Here is a 26,146-nt window from a genome sequence, read left to right as displayed (position 1 = left end):
CGCTGGCGCGGACGCTATCGAATGGCGGAAAGGGGCGGGCCGGTTGGAACACGCAGTTTGCGACCAGGGACGCGGGCCGGAAGTCAGCCAGGCAGTCAGCCAGCGCCCCCCGTATGGATTCGACCTCTCGCCCAGCCTTTTGTACGTATCAACTTGAGCGGGTCCTGCACCTAGGCTGCAGTTTCCTTACGTGGGAAGGGGTGTTGAACACAAGCCTGTATTGGATAAATAAAAGCTGGAGAAATTATTTTGCATTTTTGGAGGACAAGTTAGCACTGTGTAATTCAGATTTTTAAAAAGTTATCTTAGGGCTTCCTTGGTGGCGCAGTGGTTGAGAATCCGCCTGCCAATGCAGGGGGCACGGGTTCGAGCCCTGGTCTGGGAAGATCCCACATGCCGCGGAGCAACTAAGCCCATGCACCACAACTACTGAGCCTGTGCTCTAGAGCCCGTGAGTCACACCTACTGAGCCCGCGTGCCACAACTACTGAAGCCCACGTGCCTAGAGCCCGTGCTCTGCAACGAGAGAAGGCACTGCAATGAGAAGCCCGCTCACCACAACTAGCTGAAAGCTCACGCGCAGCAACGAAAAACCCAACACAGCCAAAAAAAAAAATCTTACAGGAAGTTTCCCGGAAAAAAAAAATAAAATGAAGACTGCACAGGTGGTTTGCATGAGAATTTCTTTCTCATAGGAGAAAAATTGCAATATCCATTACTAGTTAATATTTATTCCGCCCAATACTATGAAGCCGTTAAAAAATAATTAAAATACAAAAAGGAGTTGCAGGATGAGGGCGATTATTTTTAAAAATTGAAGCCCTAGGCATTAAATGATTGTAAACAAATAATCAAGAGCCAGATTATTAGTTATACAGTAGGTTTCAAGCCTGGCTGCGCTTAGAATCACTTGGAGAGCTTTTAAACATATGCCCAACTCCAAACCACAAGAATCTAGATAATTTTAATGTGCAGCCAGGGTGAGAACTACGGATATACAAGTAGAGAAACTGGGTAGGTTTTTGGCCTCGTTTTTTTTTAGTGTTTCTTGAAATTTTCTATGAGGAACACAGGTTTTTAAACTGAAACAAAACAAACCCCACTGCATTTAAATAAAGAGCTGACATACAAGGAAAGGAGTAAATTTAGTCATGGCTTTAAGCATCCTTAGAAACTGCTGAAAATATCTGTAGATATTTTGGCTCGCAAAAAAAAAAAAAAAAAAAAAAAAGGAAGACTTAAAAGGAATGGCTGGCTTTTAGGGACAGTGTTCTATCACTGCAGGACTTCTCTGTGGAGGGCATTCTGGGGCACTCCCAAACTATCTCAGCAGCTCCCTCCCCTGTGTACCATAGAATCTCCAGAATACTTCCATTATGACAACTAGGAAATGGTACTGTAATTAAATTTAGGGTTTCTCCACAAAATATTTTTTTCCCACAAAATAACTTTGTCCTTGAGACGTGATCTGCATGATGAAAATATTCGGCAAGGAAGTGAGTTAACTCCAAAGGTGAAAACGTACTGTAGTGATAATAAGCCATGGTGAGGTGCCCTTGGCCTAAGAGGCACTTGTCAAACGGCTGTAGCTCCCCAGCCACGTGTTCTCCTCCCCACCTCAGCCTCCTAGTCTTCTGCACAAGTTTCTCCACTATTTTTTATTCATACACATTTTTAATAAAAATCTCAGAGCCTTCCTTTTGCCAACTTTGGTTCCTGTATTTAAAAAATAAATAAATAAATAAAAATTTTTTTCAAATATAAAATTGTGCCAGAGACTACTTTTTTGGGCTATATTTCACATGGCATTGGATGGCTAGGCCAGTCTCTACTGATTTGAAGCTGAGAGAATATGGGGCAGTTAGCTAGCCCCAGGCATCAAGTTCATCTTGGGCCACCTACCTTTCTAACCAGAATTCTTCCTTGCTCCTCTTCACCTGTTTGTCTGGTATGCAGTTGTCCTACAGTTTTCTCCGTGACCCTTACCTGTAGTGGTCTGAGCAGGGTTCCAAAATCACTTTTCCCTCCTTTGTCCCAAAGCCCTCATTCCATCAGTGAAGTGGTAATGGAATGGTCCCTTCTGTCCATCAAAAGCATTCTGTCTTAAAACTTTTCTCTATCACTTGGCACTTCATGTCTTGAATTAGTTCATGGTTTGGAATCCCAGCTTCACCACATGCTGTGACTCTGACCAAGTCACTCAACCTCTCCCAGGAAATAAAGAGTTGTTGATATTTCAGCTGCTGCTGTCCCCCCGAAACGAGCCTCTGTGCCTAGAAATCCTCCAGAATCCAAGTGAAAGAGAAGGCTCACCTGATGTTCATATTTTATGAACCAGAGACATTTTAATGCTCTATACAAAAACAAAGCTACATATCAAATATCAGAACTCAAAGGCTTAAAAATTAAATCACATGTATTTATACTTAAGAAATCACATTAACTAAAAAGGACACAATAATCCCTGAAGTGGAGACAGGCCTGGAGATTCTGGATTGCTTCAGTCAATTTGGCTCTCAGTCTTCAGGGCATTCTCACCAAACACCTGCATCCTCGTACAGGCCCATCAGTCATGCTCAGTCCACAGTTTGTTACTCTAAAAACACTAGTCTACATACAGCTTTGCTCTATAGTGAGAGGGGACCCAAGTTGCACCCTAAAGAATACTCAGTATAGAGGAAGCACACAGTGAGAATGAAGGGCATTTCAGACAGAAAGGAGAGATTGATATGATAACATATCCAAGAGTGTTTATCCACAGTCATTGATCCACAAGACCGATTCTGTGAGACAGGATTATTAAGGGGAGGGCGAATTACAAGGACAAACAGGCAATAAAAGAGTAGTGTAGATTAAGCCTGATGGAGAAAGACTTGCAATACTCTCCTACAGGATTTTGGGGTATATCCAGCAGGCAGTGGGAATTCAAAGGATTATTAACGATGGGATGGGTTTTATAAAGAGATTTAGGGGAAACTCAGGTTAACGTCCAACCCGTTGAGTTAAAGTAGCCATGAGACATCCACGTGTGTGGGGTTAAGTAGCAAGTGGCTAGATATGCACAGAGGTCTGAGGGATGGATAAAATAATTAAAAGACAGGGATCAGTCACTCACTCAACGCTCATTGCATGGCTTCTCTGTGTCCTAAGGCACGGATGGAAGCTAGGATGCAGCCATGAATGAGACACACAGCCTCTGCCTCTCGGATCTTACGACTGAACTGGAGAGAGAGATTAAACAGCCACTAGACAGTCATTTCAATGTTACAGAAGAGAAGCAGAGGGTATCTGAGCACTTAGAAGAAGCTGACCTAGCATGAGGGGCTGTGGAAAGCTTCCCTGTGCAAGTGATGCTTGAACCAAACTCTGAAGGATGGAGAGGACTTACCTATGTGGGGTGGAACAGAGGGTTCCAGGTGGAGAAAACAGCAGTTCAAAGGTATGAGGCAGCAAGGAGGAAGTGGGGAAATGGATGGAAGGTGGAACACATGAAGGCCTCAAGGGCACAGAGACATCCAGGTAAGACTTGAGAATGGCTTACGGAGTCAAAGAGGAGATCAGACTGACTGCAGAAAACAATCTGGGTAAATAAGGTGAAACACAGGACAAGACCACACACAGGCAATTCTTGACTAAGCCAAGAAATTGAGGCTTAACACCAGCATCAAGCTGAGAGTGGAGAAGGTAGGGTGTAATCACCAAGAGAAACACAGGATAAAAACAGTACACAAATGGAGCTGGATGTCCATGTTTTGGTAACGGTTCAGGAAACGTTTTTTTCAGAAAACACTGATCTTTAAAAAAAAAAAGTCAAATTATTTACAAGTATCAACTAAGCATAGTTAAATCTTAGAAAAATAATATATATGTATATATATATATATATATATACAAAACAAATTGGACAAATACAACCATTGACAAAAATAATGCAAAATGGTAACCATTAGTACAATGCTACAAATGCTCACAGCTCTTTTCAAACTCTACTGTAAAGCAGTCCTTGTTTTTTTAATCTTCCTGGTGTCAAAAGTATACAAATTTAGTTAAAGTTGACTCCATTACAAGTGATACTTTTACTGGTTCATTGCGAAGATTAAACTCACGGTGCACCACTCTGTTATTCACCTGTAAGATAAAAGCACAAACCGTCCAGAGAATGTAAAGCCCTCAGCAAAAGCCTCTCAGTAAAGCCCACAGAAGGAGACGGCAGAATTCTCTGACTGCACCAGGAAAACAATGCAGACACCACCCACCAAGTGCTTGAAGGCATCGAGTGGCTGCGTGCACAGACCCGGGTTCAAGTCAACTTGCCCCTAGGTAACATCAGGCAAGACAGTAACCTCCTCTGACCCTTGGTAACTCATGGCATATGAAAGCATTGGATTATGTTTTGTCCAAAGTATCCAATAGCTCTATTAATTCCGGTGCTGCTTGTAACCCTACCATCTGCTGCCTCACTAAGCTCTAAGTGTCTTTAATGCAAAGGTCGCATCATGCTCACTTTTGGACTTTCTTGCCAGTGCCTACTTAGCAAGTGCTTTAAAAACGAACAGTGTTGGGACTTCCCTGGCGGTCCAGTGGTTAAGACTCCACGCTTCCACTGCAGGGGTGCGGGTTCCATCCCTGGTCGGGGAATTAAGATCCCACATTTCAAAAAAAAAAAAAAAGAATGCTGTTCATACCATATGACCCAGCAATTCCACTCCTGAGTACATACCCGAAAAACACAAAAACACTAATTTGAAAAGATACATGCACCCCAATGTTTGTAGCAGCATTATTTACAATTGCCAAGGTATGGAAACAACCTAAGTGTCCATCAACAGATGAATGGTAAAGAAGATGTGATACACACACACACACACACACACACACACACACACACACACTGGAATACTACTCAGCCATAAAAAAGAATGAAGTTCTGCCATTTGCAGCAACATGGATAGACTTGGAGGGTATTATGCTAAGTGAAATAAGTCAGAGAAAGACAAATACTATATGATATCACTTATATTTGGAATTCAAAAAAAACACAACAAACAAGTGAATTAAAAAATAAGGAAGCAGACTCACAGATATAGAGAACAAACTAGTGGTTACTGTAGGGAGAGGGAAGGGTGCAGGGGTAATGTAGGTGTGGGGGGAGAAGGGTTATTATGGGATTATATGAAAACATGTGTGAAACTTTTGAAAATTGTAAAGCACTATAGAATTTAAAGAATCTTTCATTCAGTTAAAAAATACTGGCTTTCAATTTTAAAAAGAGAATGCTGTTCAATAAAGACTTAATGAACACCAGTCAGCAAAACAACTTTCACTTAGCATTAACTAAAATGGATTTCTACTTACGGTAGGTTAAATCTGTCTTTATTATTACATTTTATTGAGACACTGACAAGAAACTATTTTCTTAAAGAGAGAAATTGAGCAATATAAGAGATTTGGAAATATGGTTAGAATGACTGTCAAAATTGTCTATACTCCTTCCATTTAACATTTTTTCCCCCAAGAGCTTACCTTAAAATGAGATGAATACCTCAACATAATAAAGGCCGTATATGACAAACCCACAGCCAACATCATTCTCAATGGTGAAAAACTGAAACCATTTCTTCTAAGATCAGGAAAAAGACAAGGTTGCCCACTCTCACTGCTATTATTCAACATAGTTTTGAAAGTTTGAGCCACAGCAATCAGAGAAGAAAAAGAAATAAAAGGAATCCAAACTGGAAAAGAAGTAAAACTATCACTGCTTGTAGATGACATCATACTATACATAGAGAATCCTAAACATGCTACCAGAAAACTACTAGAGCTAATCAGTGAATCTGGTAAAGGAGCAGGGTACAAAATTAATGCACAGAAATCTCTTGCATTCCTATACACTAAGGATGAAAAATCTGAAAGAGAAATTAAGGAAACATTCCCATTTACCACTGCAACAAAAAGAATAAAATACCTAGGAATAAACCTACCTAAGGAGACAAAACACCTGTATGCAGAAAACTATAAGACACTGATGAAAGAAATTAAAGACAATACAAACAGATGGAGAGATATACCATGTTCGTAGATTGGAAGAATCAACATTGTGAAAATGACTATACTACCCAAAGCATCTACAGATTCAATGCAATCTCTATCAAACTACCAATGGCATTTTTCACAGAACTAGAACAAAAAATTTCACAATTTGTATGGAAACACAAAAGACTCCAAATAGCCAAAGCAATCTTGAGAAAGAAAAATGGAGTTGGAGGAATCAGGCTCCCTGACTTCAGACTATACTACAAAGCTACAGTAATCAAGACAGTATGGTACTGGCACAAAAATAGAAATATAGATCAATGGAACAGGACAGAAAGCCCAGAGGTAAATTCACACACATATGGTCACCTTATCTTTGATAAAGGAGGCAAGAATATACAATGGAGAAAAGACAGCCTCTTCAATAAGTGGTGCTGGGAAAACTGGACAGCTACATTTAAAAGAATGAAATTAGAACACTTTCTAACACCATATACAAAAATAAACTCAAAATGGATTAAAGACCTAAAGGTAAGACCAGACACTATAAAACTCTTAGATGAAAACATAGGCAGAACACTCTATGACATAAGTCACAGCAAGGTCATTTCTGACCCACCTCCCAGAGAAGTGGAAATAAAAACAAAAATAGGGCTTCCCTGGTGGCACGGTGGTTGAGAGTCCACCTGCCAATGCAGGGGACACGGGTTCGTGCCTGGGTCCGGGAAGATCCCACATGCCGCGGAGCGGCTGGGCCCGTGAGCCATGGCCGCTCAGCCTGCGCGTCTGGAGCCTGTGCTCCGCAACGGGAGAGGCCGCAACAGTGAGAGGCCCGCGTACTGCAACAACAACAACAACAAAAATAATAATAAAAAATAAATAAATGAGACCTAATGAGACTTAAAATCTTTGGCACAGCAAAGGAAACCGTAAACAAGATGAAAAGACAACCCTCAGATGGGAGAAAATATTTGTAAACGAAGCAACTGACAAAGAATTAATCTCCAAAATATACAAGCAGCTCATGCAGCTCAATATCAAAAAAATAAACAACCCAATCAAAAAATGGGCAGAACACCTAAATAGACATTTCTCTAAAGAAGACATACAGATTGCCAACAAACACATGAAAGGATGCTCAACATCACTAATCATTAGAGAAATGCAAATCGAAACTACAATGAGGTATCACCTCACAGCGGTCAGAATGGCCATCATCAAAAAGTCTACAAACAATACATGCTGGAGAGGGCGTGGAGAAAAGGGAACCCTCTTGCACCATTGGTGGGAATGTAAATTGATACAGCCACTACGGAGAACAGCATGGAGGTTCCTTAAAAAACTAAAAATAGAACTACCATATGACCCAGCAATCTCACTACAGGGCATATACCCTGAGAAAACCATAATTCAAAAAGGGACATGTACCACAATGTTCACTGAAGCACTATTTACATTAGCCAGGACACGGAAGCAACATTAAGTGTCCATCGACAGATGAATGGATAAAGAAGATGTGGCACATATATACAATGGAGTATTACTCAGCCATAAGAAGAAACGAAATTGAGTTATTTGTAGTGAGGTAGATGGACCTAGAGTCTGTCATACAGAGTGAAGTAAGTCAGAAAGAGAAAAACAAATACTGTATGCTAACACATGTATATGGAATCGAAAAAAAAAAGTTCTCATGAACCTAGGGGCAGGACAGGAATAAAGACGCAGATGAAGAGAATGGACTTGAGGACACGGGAGGGGTAAGGGTAAGCTGGGACGAAGTGAGAGAGTGGCATGGACATACATACACTACTAAATGTAAACTAGATAGCTAGTGGGAAGCAGCTGCATCGCACAGGGAGATCAGCTCCATGCTTTGTGACCACCTCGAGGGGTGGGATGGGGAGGGTGGGGGGAAGATGCAAGAGGGAGGGGATATGGGGATATATGTATACATATAGCTGGTTCACTTTGTTATACAGCAGAAACTAACACAACATTGTAAAGCAATTATACACAAATAAAGATGTTAAAAAATAAAAATGAGGTGAAAAGGAGTTTTGAAAGCTGTTAAGCATCATATGTAAAGCATTAAACAATTTTTTAAAAGAAATAAAAATAGCTACCATAACTTGGGGAGATAAGGAGTAAGTAATCCTATATAACTGTGGTTAAGCCATGAGCTCTAGAAGTGCTCTGCCTGGGTTGGTAAGCCAAGGCTGCTTTCCATCTGTAATAGGAGATGGGAATCCCAGTACCTGCCTGAGAGCTGTTGAAAGACTCAATGTATTAATATCTGTGAAGTGCAGGGAACAGCAACTGGAGAGCAAGCAGAACTTCAAAGCTCACCTAAAATCCAACTCACTCACGTACCAATGAATAAAGTGTCACTATCAGTTTCCCTTCGCACCTGGCTCGGCCATGACTTCAGCGACAGTCCTCTTAACGCACCATCAGCCTGCTGTTTCCAAACAACTTCTCACCATCTCTCATGCTTTCTCGGGCTTAAGTCAATCTTCTCGTGAAAATGTTCTCATCAAGTGCATTAGCTTTAGACAGAATGGAGCACATGTTCACTTGGAATTTACTTACTTTGGTGAAGAAGTCAGCAATGTGCCACTTATTTCCATACTGTTTAAAGACGTCGGTCATTGCTTTGATCATCACAGAGCCGGTGCGGGGGTCCCGTAAAGCCACATGATCTACAAAGGAAAAAAGTCATTTCATCCATTTTCCTCCTCTAACTTACAGCAAACTTGTTCTTTGACCCATAGTTAAAACCTGGAAAATGGCTTTGAATCGAGAATACAGAAACACTTGCATTAAGATACAATCACAGAGAACTCATGTGACCAATAGCACATAACCTCTCAAGAGGACATTCTTTTTATATGCATTTTTAAAATACAACTTTTCAAATATACAAAAAAGTAGAAAGCAAAGTTTAACAACCCCCCATATAATCATCCCTCAGATCCAAGAGTTATCATTTTGTCATATTTGCTTTATTTATTCCTTTTCTATTTTTTTTATTGCTGACTTTTGCTCTAGCATTTTAAGCTAAATCGCCCTAAATACAACCATATGGAATTTATTTGGTGGTATTCAAGAGTTTACTGAAATTATCTTTATTATTAGGCTGAAAAACATGAAATATGTCTATATAGTATGGAAATTCAATGGGAATATTAAGATTGCACGCTCTCATAGTAAACCTGGGTTGGGACAGAAATAACATGGAACATCTTTCAACCTCAGGGTAGACAAAAGTTTCTTACAACACAAAAATCATAAGCCATAGAAGAAAAAAAGATGATGAATTGGACTTAAAATCTAAAACTTTTGTTTTTTGGCAGGTGAGAATTCTACCACTGAACCATCAATGCTTATAAAAGTTTTGCTTTTTGAAAGACATCATTAAGAAAATGAAAAGCCAGTCACAGATTGGGAGAAAGTATTTGTAACTCGCACCAGAGAAAGGACTTGTATTCAGAATATATACAGCTTAATAAGAAAACAAACAACCCAATACAACATTGGGCAAAAGAAGATACATGATGGCCAATAGGCACATGAATAGATGGTCAAAAAAATTGAAAGGTGATGGTCATACAAATTGATAAAAAAATTTTTTTTTCATTCTTTTTTTTTTTTGGCTGCGCTGTGCGAGCGGCTCATGGGATCTTAGTTCCCCGACCAGGGATTGAACCCAGGCCCTCGGCAGTGAGAGCACAGAGTCCTAACCACTGGACTGCCAGGGAATTCCCTCATTCTTAAATAACCACAATTACTAATGGGATGTGTGCCCCTTTTGGACACTGCATGACTTCTCAACCTAGGATACCACCATGGTACTTGCTTTTTAGCTCAGCAAACCTCCAAAACCTAGATACCACCAAAATATGATATCAAAAAGAACACAGCACAATCTAATTTTTGGAACCATACCTCACCTGAGCTGGTGGTTCACAGAATTAAGTATAGCTGTGTGACTTCACTGTGGCCCCCTGATCTGGAGACCGCAGCACTAGGGTGTATACCCAGAAGTGAAATTGCTGGGTCGTGGAATAAACAAACTTTCTAGGTATCACACATTGCTCTCCAAAGAGGCATTATAACTTGCTCTCATCAATGGTATATGGAAGTACCCGTTGCCCCCCATCCCCACACATATTTGGTACTGTCTCATCCAATCAGGTAAATATGGGTGACCCAAGGGAATTCCCTGGTGGTTCAGTGGTTAGGACTCCGAGCTTCCACTTCAGGGGCCACAAGTTTGATCCCTGGTCAGGGAACTAAGATGCCACATGCCGCGTGGCATGGCCAAAATAAAAAATAAATCAATTGAAAATTAAAAAAAATATTTGCAGCCAATTAAGCCGACTGTGCTCTTTTCCCCATGGGAGCCCGGTGTGCAATGGCTGCAAATAGCAGCCTCCTCGGTAGTGTATGCGTCCTGTTGCCTGTATGGGTTGCCCTAAGGCACCTTGGAGACAGCCCTTTCCAGTGGACATTAATGACTGGCATGCTGTCCCCAGTCCAGGCTCCTGACGGGTATGCGCAGTGCCTTTAGAAAGCCCCAGGGTGCAGAGGCCAGGGTCCACATTGGCCAAGTCACAATGTCCATCCGCACCAAGCTGCAGAACAAGGAGCATGTGATTGAGGCCCTCCGAAGGGCCAAGGTCAAGTTCCCTGGCTGCCAGAAGATCCACATCTCCAAGAAGTGGGGATTCACTAAGTTTAATGCAGACGAATTTGAAAACATGATGGCAGAAAAGTGGCTCATCCTGGATGGCTGTGGGGTCATATACATCCCTAACTGCGGCCCTCTGGACAAATGGCGGGCCCTGCACTCACGAGAGCCTTGGTGCTGTCCCCTCCTTACTCGTGCCCACCAATAAATCCTACTTTCCTGTCAAAAAAAAAAAAAAAATTAAAAGAACTGGGATCATGCAAAAAAAAATTGGTGATCCAAAAGATTAATTTTATCACATATTCCAAGTGTTCCACTTTGGGCACTTTGGGTACTTTAAATATCCCTCCAGGTATAAATCTTAATTCTTGATTAAAGCAAAAGTTTAATACTATTCTCGGCTGATAGGAATGAATGGAAATCCCCAAGGCATGCCATTCCTCCAAACGAGGAAGCTGAAACTTGAGCTAGAAGCAGAAAGCAAACGGGAAAACCAGAGTTGTGCTTGTGTCTAAGGGGAAATGTCAAGTTTGGAAGGTGCACCTAGGAGATAGGAAGATGAATTTAAGATCCTGCATTAACCATGTGACCCTGAGCAGAGCTACAGAGGTCCACGTGCGGATGGTAATCCTCTCTAAAGGAAAGCATAACTGAATTATGCCCCCAGGAGTATCACAGATTAAGATTCAATAAATGAGCTAAGAGTTCAGACACACAAAGAAACAAACCCCCATGAGTGACAGGCAACAGAACGACCACAAGAGTGATCCCCAAAGACTTTAGATATTGAAAGTATAAGGTAAAAAATATAAAATAACTGTGCATGAAATGTTTAAAGAAATAAATGATGGAATCACAAGGAAGAACAGGCAAAGACACTGTTACATCATCGGCCAGATTTGGGTGTAAAGTGAACTTACCACCTATAAATCTTCCTTAAATGAATTTCTAAAGGATATACTTCATGAAGAAAGAAAATGGTCTGAGATTCAGGACAGATAGGGAAGAAAATGGTAAACACATGCATAAATATAAACAAACATACACTGTATAAAATATTACAAAAGTGTTCTAAATTGTGGGGTTTTAAAAGAGGAATAGGCATTACCTAGCATAGTGCTTGTCACCCTAGAACATGCCAGCCTATCTGATGAAAATGTGTTGGGTTAATATCCTAATTTAGAAGAAAATTAGGGTGGAAGGAGAAGGAGTGTAAGAATACATAAATAATTTCATATAAATAAAGATACAAAAAATAAAAGTTAGAAGTAAATGTTGAACAATAGCGCTTAAGTGTGGAAGGTGATGAGAATTAGTGTTCTAAGGTTCTGTGTATCATCAGGGAGTAAAAATAAGCTTACTTACTTATAACATTTCACAGGGAACCAGGAGAAGAAGAGATGCGAAACACATATCTTCCAAGTCAGTAGAGGGATAAAATGTAAGAATGACAAACTAAACTCACAATCAATCAAAAACAAGAGCAATAAAACTACCATAATATTGTACACACCAACTATACTTCAATTTTTTTAAAAAAGAGCAATAAAGGAGGGGAGAAAAGCAAATAAAAGTAAATAGCACAAAGTAAAATGGTAAAAATGTAAATATATCAATAGTCACAAAAAAGATAAATTGTCCTAACTCACCAGTAAGAAGATTGATATTAGACTGGATTAAAAAACAAAATCCAGTTATATTCTGTTTAAAGGACCACCTAAAACATAAGGCCCAGAAAGGTTAATAGAAAAAGGTCTGAAGGAGATATACCAGGCAAATATGGGCCAAAAGAATACTGGGGTATCTATATTAATATCAGAGAAAAACTAATACCAAAAAAAGCAATATTTGGGATAGTAGGTTCACTAAATAATGATTAAAATATTTATTTCACCACAAAGTATAACAATTCTAAAATCATATGCCTCTACTAAAGTTCCCTCAAAATATATAAAGAAAAGAAAAATAGATAATAGAACTACAGAAGAAACTGACATATCCACCAGGATAACATGACATAGTAACACATTATCTCAGTTATTGGCAGGTCAAGCAGACAAATTACTAAATATGTCTGCTTGACCTTTAGTAGAGACTTGGAAAAACACAACTGAGCTCAATTAATAGAAATATATAGAACCTTGTATTCAAGAAGTGAACACATATTCTTAAGCACATATAGAATACTCATGATAGATCAATAGCCATTAAAAAATGTACTACAGGGCTTCCCTGGTGGCGCAGTGGTTGAGAGTCCGCCTGCCGATGCAGGGGACACGGGTTCGTGCCCCGGTCCGGGAAGATCCCACATGCCGCGGAGCGGCTGGGCCCGTGAGCCATGGCCGCTGAGCCTGTGCGTCCGGAGCCTGTGCTCCTAAACGGGAGAGGCCACAACAGCGAGAGGCCCGAGTATCGTGAAAAAAAAATTTACTACAGATGAAGACATAAATCAAGTCTCAACCGATTTCAGATTGGTATAGTTGATATTCTTTCTCAAGAATAAACTAGACATCAATAATAAAAGGATAAATAATAATAAAAGGATAAAATTTAAAATTTCAATACCAGAAAAATTTAGAGGCATATTTCTAAATAACTAATGGGTAAAAGAATAATGGAAATTTAAGAATTCTTGGAACGGAAGGATAAAAATGTTACATATTAAAATATAAAAGATACAGTGAAAGCAGTAATTAGACGGGGATTATAGGTTTAAAAATGCTTTTTTTTTTAAAATGGTAGAAAATAATGACCCAAGTACCTAACTGAAAAAGCTGGGAAATTAAGAGTAGAATAAACCCTTAAAAAATGGAGAAAAATGGAAATATGAGGCAAATTAATGAAATCAGAAACAAACATAATAATAGAGAGGATTAACAAAACTAAAAATGGGTTCTTAACTAAATAAATAAACCACTGGCAAGACTGATCAAGAAAAAAAAGAAAGCCAGAAATATTAGAGGTAAAGAAGGGAACATAACTACAGATAGAGAGTCCATGTGATTAAAGATACAAGGAACCCTACAACAAGAAATAAGAAAATAAACTTGGGCTTCCCTGGTGGCGCAGTGGTTGAGAATCTGCTTGCCAATGCAGAAGGGACGGGTTTGAGCCCTGGTCTGGGAAGGTCCCACATGCCACGGAGCAACTAGGCCTGTGAGCCACACTACTGAGCCTCAGCGTCTGGAGCTTGTGCTCCGCAACAAGAGAGGCCGCGACAGTGAGAGGCCCGCGCACCACGGTGAGATGAAGAATGGCCCCTGCTCGCCGCAACTAGAGAAAGCCCTCGCACAGCAACGAAGGCCCAACACAGCCAAAAATAAATAAAATTTTTTTAAAAAAAGAAAATAAACTTGCTTTTCTCCCATTGAGAAGCCAGTTTTCCCATCACTTATTAAATGGTCCATCCTTTCACCATTGATTAGCAATGGCTTCTTTGTCATGTGTCTCGTTTCCCTATATATTTGGGTCTACCTCTACATTCTTTATTCTATCCCAATGATCTGTTTGTCTATGTACCGGCTGATAGAGTTTTTGTTATTGCTTTCTACTAAGTATTCATATCTTAGAAGACACATTTTCTCAAATATCTGCATAGCTCACACTCTCATGGCCTTCAGTTCTACACAATAATCACCTTCTCAGTGGAAACATCTCTACACATCTCTTTTTAAAACCACAGTCTCGGGACTTCCCTGGTGGCGCAGTGGTTAAGAATCCACCTGCCAATGCAGGAGACATGGGTTAGATCCCTGGTCCGGGAAGATCCCACCTGCCGCGGAGCAACTAAGCCCGTGCACGTGCACCACAACTACTGAGCCTGAGCTCCAGAGCCCGTGAGCCACAACTACTGGAGCCTGCACACCCTAGAGCCAGTGCTCCACAAGTGAAGCCACAGCAATAAGAAGCCCACGCACCGCAAGAGAGTAGCCCCTGCTTGCCACAACTAGAGAAAGCCTGTGCTTAGCAACGAAGATCCAATGCAGCCAAAAAAACAAAAAACAAAAAAATTATAATCTCCACTTCTACCCCTCAATACTCCCTCTCCTCGGTTCCTGCATTACTTTTCTCCATAGCACTTATCACCATCTAACATTTTATTTGGTAAACTTTTCACTGAAGGGTAACCATCATACAGAAAAGTATGCAAAGCATATGGATATATAATAGCTCAATAAATTTTCATAAAATGAACACACCCCCATAACTGGCACCCTCATCAAGAAACACGATGATACCAGTACTCCAGAAGTCCCCTCTGGCTGCTCTGGTCATAACCACTCCAAACACTGTGCACCCTGAGGACAAGCAGCACCCGGACTTCGACCATCCACCATAGATTAGTTTTGCCTGGTTTTGAACTTCATAGACATGGAATCATAAAGCAACCCAGGATCTGTTTTCCGTATGTGCTTACTGTCGTCTCCTCCCCTAGAACATAAGCTCCATGGAGGCAGAGATTTTTAGTTCTTGTGTTCAATACTGAATCTCTAGTCGTCAACAGAAATAGCCAGCATATAGTCATGAAATTCATTCATTCAGCAAAATCGGAGCTCAAGATTCCTCGTCTTGACCCTTAACTGTTCCATAACAATTTTGTGATTAGTTTGTCAAATTCCACGAAAAAACACGTAGAATTCAATTTACAAACTCATTTGGGGAAAAAAAGGTCATCTCCATGGTATTGAAAATCTCAACCATGAGCATGGTATTTCCCACCATTGATTCAGGTCTTTCTTTATGCCTTTCCGGAATGTTCTCTCATTTTCTCTAATAAAGTTCTTGCTCATCTTTTGTTAGTCATTCCTAGACATCATTCACTAAAGCAAGAAAAAAATAACGTGGTATCTTTTTTCTTTTCTATTATATGTTCTAAGTGATTACTGCTCGATATTCAAAACTATTGATTTCTACAATATTGATCCTTACATCTTTTCTTATCTTAATGAATTAGCTAGGGCTACCCATGCCATGTCAAACAGTAGGAGTGAGAGTGGGCATGCCTGTCTTACATCTAACTTTTTAAAAAATTTACAGCTTTATTAAAGTATGATTGATCATTGACAAGCATCTGCATATATATATATTTTTGGTGGCACCACGCAGCATGTGGGATCTCAGTTCCCTGACCAGGGATTGAACCCATGACCCCTGCATTGGAAGCATGGATTCTTAACCACTGGACCACCGAGGAAGTCCTGCACATATTTTAAGCAAACAATTTAATAAGTTTTGACATACGTATACTTCCGTGAAACCATCACAACCCAGATAATGAATCCAATCAGCCCCCTCCAATGTCCTCATGCCCCTCTGCAATCCTTCCTTCCCTCTCCACTCCCATCTCCAAACACAACTGATTTGCTGTCTTATAGACTGGTTTGCATTTTCTAGAATTTTATATGCATGGAACCACACAGTATCTGCTTTATTCTGTCTGACTCCTTTCAGTCAGCAGGACTATTCTGAGCTTCATCTATGCTGTAGCATGCATCAGAAGCTCATTTCTTTTATTGCTGAGTAGTTCTTTCACCTGTTGATCATTTGGGTTGTTTCTAGTCTTTGACTATTTCAAATAAACGTGCTTGCACTTGCTATGTTACAAGTGTCTATCAGGACATATGCTTTCTTTCTTTCTTTTTTTTTAATACTTATTTATTTATTATATATTTATTTATTTTTGGCTGTGCCAGGTCTCAGTTTTGGCACTCAGGATCTTTGTTGCAGCATGCAGGCTTCTTAGTCGCGGCATGCACGCAGGATCTTGTTCCCCGACTAGGGATCGAACCCGGGCCCCCTGCATTGGGAGCACGGAGACTTAACTGCTGGACCACCAGGGAAGTCTCAGGACATATGCTTTCATCTCTCTTGGATGAATAAAGTTACATCTAACTTTAATGGGGATATTTTCGTTTTATATTATTGTCCTTATTTTCCTTTGCTTCCATTTCTTCACTAACATTTTATCTTGAATTGCATATATATATATATATATATATATATATATACACGTGTGTATATGTATATATACACACACATAAGCTATTTTAATCCTTTTTGAAGAAAGTCAAGATAAAAACAGCTAAATAAATGCCCTTGACCATTTATTTCTATCTTCTCTACATTTTCCTGTTTCCCTTTCACAACTGAATCAAGTTCACCCCTTCAGCACACAAGATTCTTTTGGATTTTAACTTATTAGTATTAATAGTATAGTAATAATAAGGATAATAATGTAATCAGCATAATATATTAGTAATAATATTAATTTCTTTTTTACCTTATTATGCCAGTTATTATGATAAGCACAATACCTGCACTACATAATTTATATAACATCCCAATGACACAAGTATATTTTATCATTCTTCTTTTGCATAAAGAAACTGACATATCTAGAGGCTAAGAAATATTGAAGGTCTCAAAGACAGCAAGTGGCAGAGCTGGCTTTGGACCAAGATCTTTTTCACATGAGAGCTGATGATCTCATTTACTATGTGATACTTTGCTAAAAGGATGGCATCTTCCTGGAAGACATGAACAGTCAGATGCAAACCTGCCATCTCTGAAAGTGGAACAGTTGAAGATGGATAGGTTAGTGAAAATTTCTCCTTATGTACATCAATCTGTAAAGCACAGATAATATTTTTTAAAAAGATTTTCAGTAATTCCCTGGCAGTACAGTGGTTAGGACTCAGCACTCTCACTGCCGAGGACCCAGGTTCAATCCCTAGTCGGGGAACTAAGATCCCATGAGCCACGTGGCACAGCTAAAAAAAAATAAAAAGATTTTCAAAATCATTAGGAATAAGCTAAACTCTCTGGACGAATGCGCATCTCACTGTCATCAAGCCTCACTGTCTTACCTGCCTGGGTGGGATAGATGATGAAATAATCACTGAATGTAGGCAGCCTCCTCTTCTCTGATCCATCATCCGAGTCCATGGGTTCATCATCCGTTTCAACACCACTGTCTCTTCTCTCTATTTTTTGAGGAATGAAAATGCAAACTACGATAATACACCACTGACACCAGTAATCTTTAATAAAAGTCACAACAAGCTTGTATCTCCATAAGAGAGAGAAATATCCACCAAAGTTAACATAAATCAGGTATTAGTCCCACAAGCCACCTGGAATCACATGAACGGTGGGACATCCCCTGGAAATTGCCCACCTCTCTCCCAGAATTTGAGGTTCCCCAACCCACCTCATGAATTTAAAGACTTAGACCCTTCCTGAGCCTAAATTAACTATCCTATCCCAGGAAAGCTTTCCCTTCATTCTTTCCTCCCAGCTCAAAGTCCCTACTATACTACATAACTAAAGTTACATCAGCTAAGCATCCGCTAATGTAAAATAATTTTTTAAAACTCAGTTTTCTTTCCTCAATCATCAATATGAGAATTTCCTAGAAACAGAACTATTACAAAGAGGTCTCCACTTACCTCCTCTGCAGGCCTGGATTATAAAGATTTTGGGTTTCTCTTGAAGTGCTGGACAATTTTTATTGTTAAACATTTCAAAAATGCCTTCCAGGCTGACTTTTTCACCATCTTTCATTTTGATAAAGCCTTCTTCTCCGTGGGACATAAGAGCAACAAGGCAACAGCCAATGTCATCTTTAATTTCATTTAGTCCATCTCGAAATGATGTTATTTCTCCAAGTAACTCCTGTAAAATAGGAAAACATATTAAAAAGAACTGCAAGTAGGAAAACCCAGAAATCCCAGAGATGGCTCCTTTACAAGTTGATCCAATGAGACGACAAATATGAAAATACCTGCATCTCTAACAGAGTCAGTATAACTTGTCACTTCCCTTTTGGTTGCTTTCGGAATTCATATGATTTCTTCTTGTACCACTGGTGGTTCTTGTTTGACAAAATTAGGGTATTTCTGATTCTCTACCACAAAATACAACAGAATTATAGCTCCCCAAAGGGTTAATGTATTTCAATGCTATATTATTAACTTACTTTAATATATAAAATTATCTTATAAAATTAATACCCTCAATAAGCTAGAAATGGAAGGGAATGGAGGAGTCTACCCAATCATATCTACTTGCCAGAATCTATCAGGAGACGTCATCAGAATCAATCCCACTAAAAAGAGAAGACAGGAATGGCTGTTCTCACTAGCCTCATACATGTTGTAACAAAGATCCTAGCCATTTCAATAAAGTAAAGTAAAAAATTAGATGAAGTTTAAACATTGGAAACAAACTCATTACTTACAGATAATATGACTATCTAGAAATACAATCAACTAAAAACTACTAGAACTAGAGATCAGCAAGTTGACCAGATACAAAGTTAATTTACCAAGATCTATAGCTCCCCAATTACCCAGGAATAATAATGTAAACCACATAATGGAAAAGGGATCCATTCATGGTCATAAAAAATGTAAAACAATACGTAGGAATAAACCTAACAAGAAATGGACATTACCTAAGTGAAGAAAATTATTAAAAAAAAAACTTTAGTGAAGAGGCAACATAAACTATGACATACCGATGTTTCTGAGATGACGCAATACTATTAATTTGCCAGTTAACTCTAAATTAATCTCAATTCAATGTCATGTCAATTAAAATCTCAAAGGATTTCTGTGAAACTTAACCAGATGGTTCTCAAGGTCACAGAGAACAGATGCTCAGGAACAGCAAAGTGCTCAAGAATAGCAAAGAACATTCAGAGGTTTAAAAAAAAAAAAAAAAAGCAAAAAAAACATAAAAAACAATGAATCCCCATAGGATAGGTCCTATCAGACATCCAAAGGTACTATAAAATCATGGTGAACAAAACACTGATATACCAGCTTAAGAATAAACAAATGTATGAAGAGAATATTTTAGAATACAGAAATTGATCCAAATATATATATAAGGATTTAGTTTATGATAAGAATGGAATTCAAATATGTGGGGAAAGGATGTATCATCAACAAAATGAGATGACTGGCTTGGAAATAAAGTTAGACCTCCCACCTCACTGTTCCAAAAAATATAATTCCAGTGAGTAGAAGGCTAACCTTAAACTATAAAAATGTTACAGAAAAATAATTTAAAAAAATTTTAAGTTGGGAAATCATGGGGTTTAATCAAGACATAAAAGCCAAGAAGGCAACAAACAGAAAGACTGACAAGTTTACTCACAAAAACTAAGACTTCCAGGGGAGTTCCCTCGTGGTCTAGTGGTTAGGATTTGGCACTTTCATTGCTGTGGCCTGGGTTTCATCCCTGGTCAGGGAACTGAGATTCCACAAGCCGCATGGTGAGGCCAAAATAAATAATTTAATAAATAAATAAAAAAGACTTGCAATGCCACGGAGCAACTAAGCCCATGTGCCACAACTACTGAGCCCACGCACCACAACTACTGAAGCCTACGTGCTCCAGGGCCTGTGCTTTGCAACAAGAGAAGCCACCGTGATGAGAAGCACGTGCACTGCAACGAAGAGTAGCCCCCGCTCGCCACAACTAGAGAAAGCCCATGCGCAGCAACGAAGACCCAACACAGCTAAAAATAAAATAAATAAATTAAAAAAAAAATAAAAAAGACTTCCATTTGACTTAAGATAACAAAAAGTCAAAAGGCAAGTAACAAGGCAGGAGAAAAATATTTGCACTCTATTTTGTCTAAAATTCAGGAAAAAGAACTACAGAATAAGAAAAATAAAATCCAGGGTGGTCCAGTGGTTAGGACTCCGTGCTCTCAATGCAGGGCCCGGGTTCGATTGCGGATCGGGGAACTAAGATCCTGCAAGCCACATGGCACAGCCAAAACAAAAAGGAAAAAGAAAATCCAGTAAGAAAAAAGGGCAAACAGGTAATTCAAATAATTCACAGAAGAAAAAAAATGGCCAGAAGATGTTCAACCAAACTAATAATCAGGAAAATGAAACAGTGAAATAATTTTACCAGTAAAGTTGCTAAATATTTACAAATAAATGTTGACAAGATGTAGAGAAAGAGGCCACTTCTGGACTTTTGGGAGAATAAACCAGAAGAACCCTGGCAATTATCTGTAATCTGAATGGAAAGGACTGGATTAAAAAAAATCACATAATATTGGAAGAGATTCTGGTACAATCGTTGGGAAACATGAAGGAGTCTGTTTTTAGCTTTGAAATAATAAAATCAAAATTTATTGAGCGCTTACTATAAGCCAGCTACTATTCTGAGAACTTTTACATAACGCAGCTCATTTCATCCTCACCATAGCCCTACAAGATAAATTACTATCAGCCCCCCCTCCATTTTAGAGATAAGAAAGTAGTCAATTAATTTAAGACAGAATTTCTAGAACTCTTGCACTATTATTTTGTGTCAGGTAATCTTTGCCTTGGGGGCCGTCCTGTACACTGTAGGGTGTTCAGTAGCACCCTGGCTCTACCTCGGCAACTACACAAGATGCCAATAGCACCCTCCAGTTGTGACAACCAAAAATGTCTCCAGACATTGTCAAATGTCCTCTGGGGGGACAAAAATCACCCTCAGTTGAGAACCAGATTTAAGGTAACAACTAGTAAGAGACGAGACTCCACCGGTCAGTGTGTGCTGCTTTCCTAGCCCTTCTGCTATGCTGTTCCTTGATATTCACGAGCAGTGCCTCCCGGGGTCTATGAAGGACTTTCCTGTTATTATCCCAAAACATGCGCAGAGCTAGGCCAGGACTCAGCTGGGGTCAGAGAAGTCAAAATGCAGTTCCCACCCACCACCACCACTCTTCCACCTCATTTTCTTGTGTCCTCGAGTTAAATCACAATGCAATTCTGCCCAGGGCTCTCAGCAACTCCTCTCCCCACCCCTCCCATGGTTCTAAGCAAGTCCCACCAGGATCTTCCAAAGCCCCTGGGCTCCAATGCTGCTGGGATTCCTCTGGCCTGGCTGCTTGATGACCTCTCAAAGCTGTCCCCTTGGTCTTCCTGTTTCCAAATGCTCTGGACCTTGCCTACTCTGGACTCACAGCTAGTCCTTGGGCCTCCTTGCCCAACTCACTTTTACACCTTCATGGATTCCCTTCCCTCTTCAAATGCAGGGACCCAAGAGGTCCCTGCTTGACTAGAAGGGAAGCTGGAGTATCATCACACACTTAACATGACAAAAGCATCTGTATCCAACAGGTAAGCTGGGTAAGAATTTCATCAGGACATACACATCCATTGCTCAGCAGGCCCTGGTCCTAACCAGGTAATAAAACCCAATTTTTTTAAAAAGGAAGGAAAATTATAATATCCAAGCTACAATTTTTCTTCTTCTTTTATTTTTTTTTGGCTGTGCCGCAAAGGCATGTGGGATCTTTGTTTCCCAACCAGAGATCAAACCTGCGCCCCTTCAGTGGAGGCACGGAGTCTTAATCACTGGACCGCCAGGGAAGTCCCGAGCCACAAATTTTCATTTTTGTTTTTAACTTGGTACCATTTTGTCGGGATCGATGCACAACGTATTTTCGAACTGGCACTGGCCAAGCCAGTCCTCCATCAGTAGGACATCCTGGTGAGCGCCCAGCCTGTTTCTCTTCACACACATGAGGAAGGCCTTCCGCCTGCCACTCAGGTCATAACGGTCCTGTTTTCAAGGAAAGCCAAGAAACAATATTTAAACCAAACCAAATCCAAATACACCTTATATGTGAAATGAGTTTCTTCTGGAGTTAATGATGACGTTTCCCAGCTCAGAGCAGGGGCACAACACTGATTTCCTCTCTCATCATGACTTCATTTATAATTTTCTCAAATACCTTTCTCAAACTAGGACGAATAGGCCAATTTCATTTTTAAATTCCTATACATAGCCAGAACTGCCCGTTTAAGGAAAATGGTAAATGACAACACAGGGCTGCAGTTATCAAAATCCAGAATGTGGGACATTCTACAGGACAAATAACCTGGTTTCGTCAACAAACAAGAGAAGAGGTCAAAGGGAAAGGTATCATAAATTAAGCCTCTTAAGAGACAAACCATCAAGTGTAACTGTGTAGACCTTGCGTGAGTCGGACCCGAGTCGGACCCTGACTCAATCCAACTGTAAAAGGCGTAAGAGCCAGCCAAGGACATCTGAAGGCTGACTGCCAATAAGGAATTTGTTTCTAGGTAGAATAATGGTATCATGGCTATGTTTGGAAAAAGTCTTTCTCAGAAATACATACTCAAGTATCATATGTATGAAAGTGATATGGTAGCTGGGGAATCTGCTTCAATATGATGGGGTGGGTGGGGGGAGGAGCAGATGAAACAAGATTGGCCATGTTGCTAATTGTTGAATCAGGGCAAAGAGTAGGCTGGGCTGGAGTCTGGAGATTCATTTTTCTCTTCTCTCTACTTTAGCTTATGTTTTAAATGTCCATAATAAAACAAGCAAAAAAAGGCCGGAAGCCAGCAATTTATGTAGTTTCGAGAGGCCACACAGCCTGCAATGCCTTCGTCTGTAAAATGCAGATACTAACAGTGCTTACCTCATTTGGTTAATGCGTGCAAAGTGGTTTTATCTGGCTAATGTTTTGCTTTTCCTATTTATAACGGAAAGCAGGAAGATCTGACCGCTTGAGACAATGACACAGATACCCACCTCCAATCCAACAGAAGCAGCACAAAAAAATGTTCAAATGGTGACTAAATACTATCTTAAAGAGTCCAGATATTTACCAATTCACCTTCCACACAGTCATAGCTTCTCTTTGGAATCTTTCGTGGAATCACTGAATGAATTTTCATGAAAAGACAAAACAGAAAAGAACATATTTTTTCTTTTTCCTCTTCTTAAGCATGATCTGCTGTCATTCCTGTTAACAGGAAGCACTTCCCAAGGAAATCAGTTGCCTCTTATGTTTTAAAACAGGTTTCTAGGATTCTGAAAACCCTCTCCCAAACTCATAAGGACGAAAACTTAACAAAACTCCCTTAGGCCCCAGTCAGATTCAGGGGCAGGGAGAGCCAGGCCAGAGATGAAAAGGAGAAGCACCAATGAACATTAGTGAACATGCACCTCCAGAAAAGGAGACCAAGACATCAATAAAGAGAAAAATGAAGTTAAAGGAACTAGACCCTATTTAATTTTTTAATTAAACAAACTCTTAGCATTCAATTCAAATATTTTTGGAGTGCCTACAGTGTGTAGTCATGATACCGGGTAGTTTGGTTGATTCTGAAAAACAAAAAAGCCCAGTTTACCAACTGCAAGAGACTCACAGTTTAAAGGGGTGATAACAAAAGTGTGATACATTAACCACTAAGCCTGGAGAGACATTATGATAAGTGCTGTGCAGATGCAGTCAAGGGAGAATCAAAGGCTTCGTGGGGCCAGTATGCTGCCTACAGGCCATGTTTTGAGGTCGTTTACAGTTGTCACCCATTAGGAATCTAAAAGTCAGCAAAGCAACATACCTCAAAACTCAACCAGATCTTTATTGGCATACAATTGCTTTATAATGTTGTGTTCCTTTCTGCTGTATAACAAAGTGAATCGGCTCTATGTATACATATATCCCCTCCCTCTTGCGTCTCCCTCCCACCCTCCCTATCCCACCCCTCTAGGTGGTCACAAATCCCCAAGCTGATCTCCCTGTGCGATGCAGCTGCTTCCCACTAGCTATCTATTTTACGTTTGGTAGTGTATATGTGTCAATGCTACTCTCTCACTTCGTCCCAGCTTACTCTTCCCCTCCGCGTGATTTTTCTCAAATTTTTGGAGAGCTATTAGCCAGGAATTTGGTGTAATGACTCATTACGTTATTCCTTAAAAAATGTTAAATGTGTGTGTAGAGTTATGTAGCGGTCGTACTTTTGATTTAATAATTAGAAAGGAAAAAAAACCCCAAAACTCAACCAGATCATAAGCATGCGATGGCAGAGACCAGCAACAGTATATTTTAGTGTCTACCTCAGTGTGCCCAGTAGAAGTGCTTTCTCTTTCTTTCTCATTCTCTCTTTCTCTATGTACACAAACTCGCTCACATATTATACACACATACATTTATTAAACTTACGAGGGGAAACCCTAACCGCCCCCAACTTGTTACATTTCTTGATCTTAAGCCACATCTTCCCAGATTTATGGCAAATGTTCTAATGGTGGATTCCAACACGGGGTTTCTCACTGCATCATCTAAAAACCTCCTCCATCATAATCACTTGGAGGTAATTGTTAAAAATGCATCTCAGGCCTGCTGAGTCAATCTGATTTCTCAACCCACCCCAGAATGAACTGGTAGACCCTGATGGCTACTCTTGGACTGGTCACTTCGATTCCGTGCCTGGGAACTGTCTCTCTCCTGCCCGCTTATCCCCCGGTTCCCACTTCCCGCCGCGCGTTCACTGGTCCCTCGACCCCCGCATCCTCTTTGCTCCACTTCCCCCACCCCACCGAAGCTCGGTCCACCGCCGCTCACCTGTGCCCCAGGCCTAACCCGGCGCTCACCTAGGACATCTCCCTCCCTGCCAGTCCCCCTTCCCTCCAGTTAGTACCCCCTCCCCCTGCCCAGGAATCCCGGTCAGTCCTCCCTCCGCCAATCCGGGAATCCCCGGGCGGTAGGGCCAAACCCAGCGGTCACCAAGCACCCCCTCCGGTCCCCCCAACCCCGGGAATTTCCGCGCGCTCACCCGGGCCGTCGGCGGCGGCGCTCTGCCAGCGCGGCAGCAGGTCAGCGCGGGGCAGCTGCTCCAGCACCTGGACGAGGACGCGCTTGGCGGCGGCCGGTGGGTAGTACTGCTTGGCGAGGAGCCTGGCCAGCCCCGACGGGCTGCGGCCCTCCAGCTCCAGCTTCACCTGGCTCACGCGCGGCTCCACCTTCTTGAGGTGGTCGCGGAAGCTGCGCAGCTCCTGCGAGGACAGAAGGTCCAGGGTCTCCTGCAAGCGGCTCTGCAGCTCCTCCATGGCCGGCGGGATCTTCGGAGGCGCCCGCGAACCGTCAGACCCCGAGCGCCCGCCGATTCCCGGGCTCCCCTCCATTGTCACCCAATGATGCTGAAGCGACCGGGCGGGAGGGACCAATCTGAGCCCTGCGCGCCTCACACGCCTCCCGCTTCTCCTCTTTGTTTTGAAAACTGGAGGCGTTTCCGCTCGTCCTCTGAAGCCCGGAGATCTGGACGCCGTCTGCCTGCAAGGTCCCGCCTTCCGTCCTCTCGGGCCCGAGGTCCGCCCCCGCCTCGGAGCCACGCCCCGCACCCTGGAGGCCCCGCTCCGCCCACAAGAGCTCCTTCTTTAACCCTTGGAGCCTGGGTTAGCAGAGCCGAGTGGTGCCCGCCCTGCAGGGCTACTCCGAGGTGCTCGGCCTTGGCACGCGTTACGATCACCAGGAGGACTTTTGAAACTACTCATGCCCAGGCCACAACCTGGACTGATTACATTAGAACGTCTGGGTGGCCGACCAAGGAATCAGTGGTTTTTAAAGCTCCCTGATGATTCCAGTGTGCAGCC

At 41.1% G+C, this 26,146-nt stretch overlaps 1 protein-coding gene and 1 non-coding gene across 4 annotated transcripts; one reads left to right on the top strand and one right to left on the bottom strand.

Moving 5' to 3' along the window:
- Nucleotides 1-125: 125 nt before the first annotated feature.
- CASP14 (caspase 14) lies at nucleotides 126-25,809 on the bottom strand. 3 transcript variants are annotated; one of them, XR_003004352.1, is made up of 8 exons: nucleotides 25,330-25,809; nucleotides 23,377-23,429; nucleotides 22,151-22,300; nucleotides 18,172-18,397; nucleotides 17,590-17,706; nucleotides 8,623-8,732; nucleotides 1,526-4,128; nucleotides 126-215 (listed from the first exon to the last, which is right to left on the bottom strand). XR_003004352.1 is itself a non-coding variant. In XM_024753963.1 (7 exons), exons 1-7 carry the CDS (start codon nucleotides 25,676-25,678, stop codon nucleotides 4,027-4,029), a joined length of 1,107 nt encoding a protein of 368 aa, XP_024609731.1. In that variant the 5' UTR covers nucleotides 25,679-25,809; the 3' UTR covers nucleotides 1,301-4,026. The 3 variants fall into 3 exon arrangements, 1 of the variants encoding a protein (XP_024609731.1); XR_003004354.1 differs by having other exon boundaries at nucleotides 1,903-4,128; XM_024753963.1 differs by lacking the exon at nucleotides 126-215 and having other exon boundaries at nucleotides 1,301-4,128.
- Nucleotides 10,395-10,529, top strand: LOC112405692 (small nucleolar RNA SNORA70). Its single transcript, XR_003004412.1, has one exon. It is a non-coding gene; the product is annotated as a small nucleolar RNA SNORA70 (small nucleolar RNA).
- Nucleotides 25,810-26,146: the final 337 nt, after the last annotated feature.

The sequence above is a fragment of the Neophocaena asiaeorientalis genome, unplaced genomic scaffold (genome assembly GCF_003031525.2).
Source record: "Neophocaena asiaeorientalis asiaeorientalis breed wild unplaced genomic scaffold, Neophocaena_asiaeorientalis_V1.1 scaffold121, whole genome shotgun sequence".
Taxonomy (NCBI): domain Eukaryota; kingdom Metazoa; phylum Chordata; class Mammalia; order Artiodactyla; family Phocoenidae; genus Neophocaena; species Neophocaena asiaeorientalis.
The sequence above is the reverse complement of the archived record's forward strand: the minus strand, read 5'-3'. Positions and strand labels throughout refer to the sequence as shown.